The following is a 2305-nucleotide window of genomic DNA, read 5'->3' as shown; positions in this document are numbered from 1 at the left end:
CCCCCAGCCACAACTGCCAACCCTGCTTCACTCTATCCCTCACTATGGCTGCCTCAATCTGCCCCCCACCTCCCCCCTGGCAACACTTATGCTGCCCGCCCCCTGACACATAGCCTATGTTCCCTCCCCCTCATAGACTTACCTACAAGCATCTGGGGGAGCAAGCAAGCAGCTGCTTACCACAACTGCCTGGCTGTGTTGAACTGCTGTGTTGCTGGCCATGTGCACGTGTGCATGTGCACATGTGCATGTGATGCCCCCTGCCCCTTGAGTCCCTCTCCCCCCCCAACCCCAAGTATTCCCCTCCAAGCTGGAAAACTGCCAGCTTGCAAGGGGAAACCCATAATTCCCACATTTTTTTCCTTTAAAGGAGAAACTGGGCATTTTTCCACAGTAAAAAAAAACCTGAATGCCTGGTTATAAGTTTTCCCAAAGGTATTAAAAGGGTATTGTCAAATGCTAAAATTGTTTTTATTGATTTATTTTAAAATTTTCTTTTTCAATGATTATACACTTCTTAAAATAGAATACAAGTTAAATAAAATTAGTCTTACGTGGCATGATGCCCTGGTCTACCAGCTGTTCTCTTGTTCTCCTTTGCTGCAGCCTAAGCTGAAGTACTGGTAAAAGAAAATAGCAATCATTAATTCACATGTAATGATACCATCACCTACTTAAAGCTGCAAGAAAAAAATTAAATTCAAATTAAGATGTCAAATATTCCACTACTGTAAAAACACTATGGTTATATCTATTCAGCATCACACAGGAAATTGTATATAATGGGCAGGAGGTTATGTTCTTAAACCTCTGGTATTATTGACAGGAGCACAAAGTCCATACCACATCTTTGCACTGCATTGAATGATGTCTGAGATTCACATATATTCAATATTTTTAAAGGATTTTTTAAAGTAGAATTACTAAATTCTAAAATTGTTTATATATTATTTACATAGCATCTGCTTTCCAATTCAAACTCCTACAAGTCAGATAACATTTTAATTTAGAAATGATGTTATATTTATTTGCCCCAAAATAAAAAGTCTTGGCACTTACAGAGCACCTTTTAACTTAGTATCTCAAAGTGTTGTACAAAGAACATTCCCACTTTTTAAAAATGGAAAGCTAAAGAGGAGACAGATTAACTGATGTATCCAGAGTCACCCAACAAGTGACAGTCAGAAATAGACTCTTATCCCCTGCTACTTCCTTTATTAATGGGGAGAGCTTTGTCCTGTGACAACGGTTTAATTCAAGCATTCAGAATGTAAGCCCACTCTCTTGTAATTTGCAAGAGATCCTGCTTAACATTCAGAAGTAAATTTTCTATGCTTTTTAAAATTCCAAATAAAATCCAAAGTATTCAACTAGTTAGGATTATTTGTATTACAGCAGCACCAAGGAAAAGGATAGTATTAGCATGAAATGTACTGATACAAAACAAGATACAGAGGCCCAAAGTATAATTTGGCTAAAGGAATTTTATTAAATAATAATGCAGGTTTTTTTGTTTCTTTTTTAAATTTCTCCCCTGTCTAACCATACCTAGATTTTTAATTTAGAGGGTAGCAAAGAGTATTGGGATTAAAAACCATGGCTAAGACTTCAATGCTGCAGAATGGACAAACTTTACAGCATTAAAATCAAATAACTCTGGGTGTTCTGTAGCAGTTTTTTAGGTGTCTACATGGTATTTTTGGAATTGACATGCACGTGAGGATTCTATTACTCCTCAGTATGGCTGCATATGTGAACACACAGACTGCACCTGTACAGCAGGCTAGGCACTAGCCATTAGGGGCAGCCATTGCTGGGCTGGGGGAATGGGCAGGGGATGGACCTGGCTGATTCAGAGATTCAGCACCAGCCAAATCGATTCGGGACAGTGATTCAAATCACCAAATCGAATCCCTGTCCCCTGAACAGGCCGAATCTGAAGCAAATACTAGCCACTTCGCACAGGCCTACTAGCCATATATGTGTCTGACTGTGTGTGCATTGTCCTTGAGGACACCTACTGTTTGTTATCTAATCCCTAGAAATATAGGCATCCCCAGACCCATGACTACTGGGTGTTGCACTCTGGAGAAGGACTCTCCAGTATTTTAATCCCAATCCTGGAGTGTTAGGGTATTTACTTGGAAAAACTGGAGAGCCAGATTCTAGGCCCCCCTCAACAAAAGAGGGTTTGAACTTGTATTATTCTGACTCAGCACAGTGGTTTAACAGCCACGCCACAGGTCAGGCATCAGCCAGTCCCCTCTCTGGCACCCCTACTGAAACTGGCAGAGGGCAGGTGGCT

The 2305-nt window shown here is 40.6% G+C and overlaps 1 protein-coding gene across 4 annotated transcripts in view; it reads right to left on the bottom strand.

Annotated features, from left to right (window-relative positions):
* MKL2 (MKL1/myocardin like 2) overlaps nt 1-2305 on the bottom strand; it is a 180338-nt gene that overhangs the window by 90711 nt on the left and 87322 nt on the right. For 3 of the 4 annotated variants that reach the window (XM_019507425.1, XM_019507426.1, XM_019507427.1), the window contains exon 1: nt 555-644. The exons of the other annotated variant lie outside the window; for it this stretch is intronic. In XM_019507425.1, the coding sequence (XP_019362970.1) occupies nt 555-561 (7 nt within the window). In that variant the 5' untranslated portion in view covers nt 562-644. Of the gene's footprint in view, nt 1-554; nt 645-2305 lie in introns of those variants that run through there. 4 annotated transcript variants of the gene reach the window in all.

Source organism: Gavialis gangeticus, unplaced genomic scaffold, assembly GCF_001723915.1.
Source record: "Gavialis gangeticus isolate Ggan-Ray unplaced genomic scaffold, GavGan_comp1, whole genome shotgun sequence".
NCBI classification, from domain to species: domain Eukaryota; kingdom Metazoa; phylum Chordata; order Crocodylia; family Gavialidae; genus Gavialis; species Gavialis gangeticus.
The sequence above is the reverse complement of the archived record's forward strand: the minus strand, read 5'-3'. Positions and strand labels throughout refer to the sequence as shown.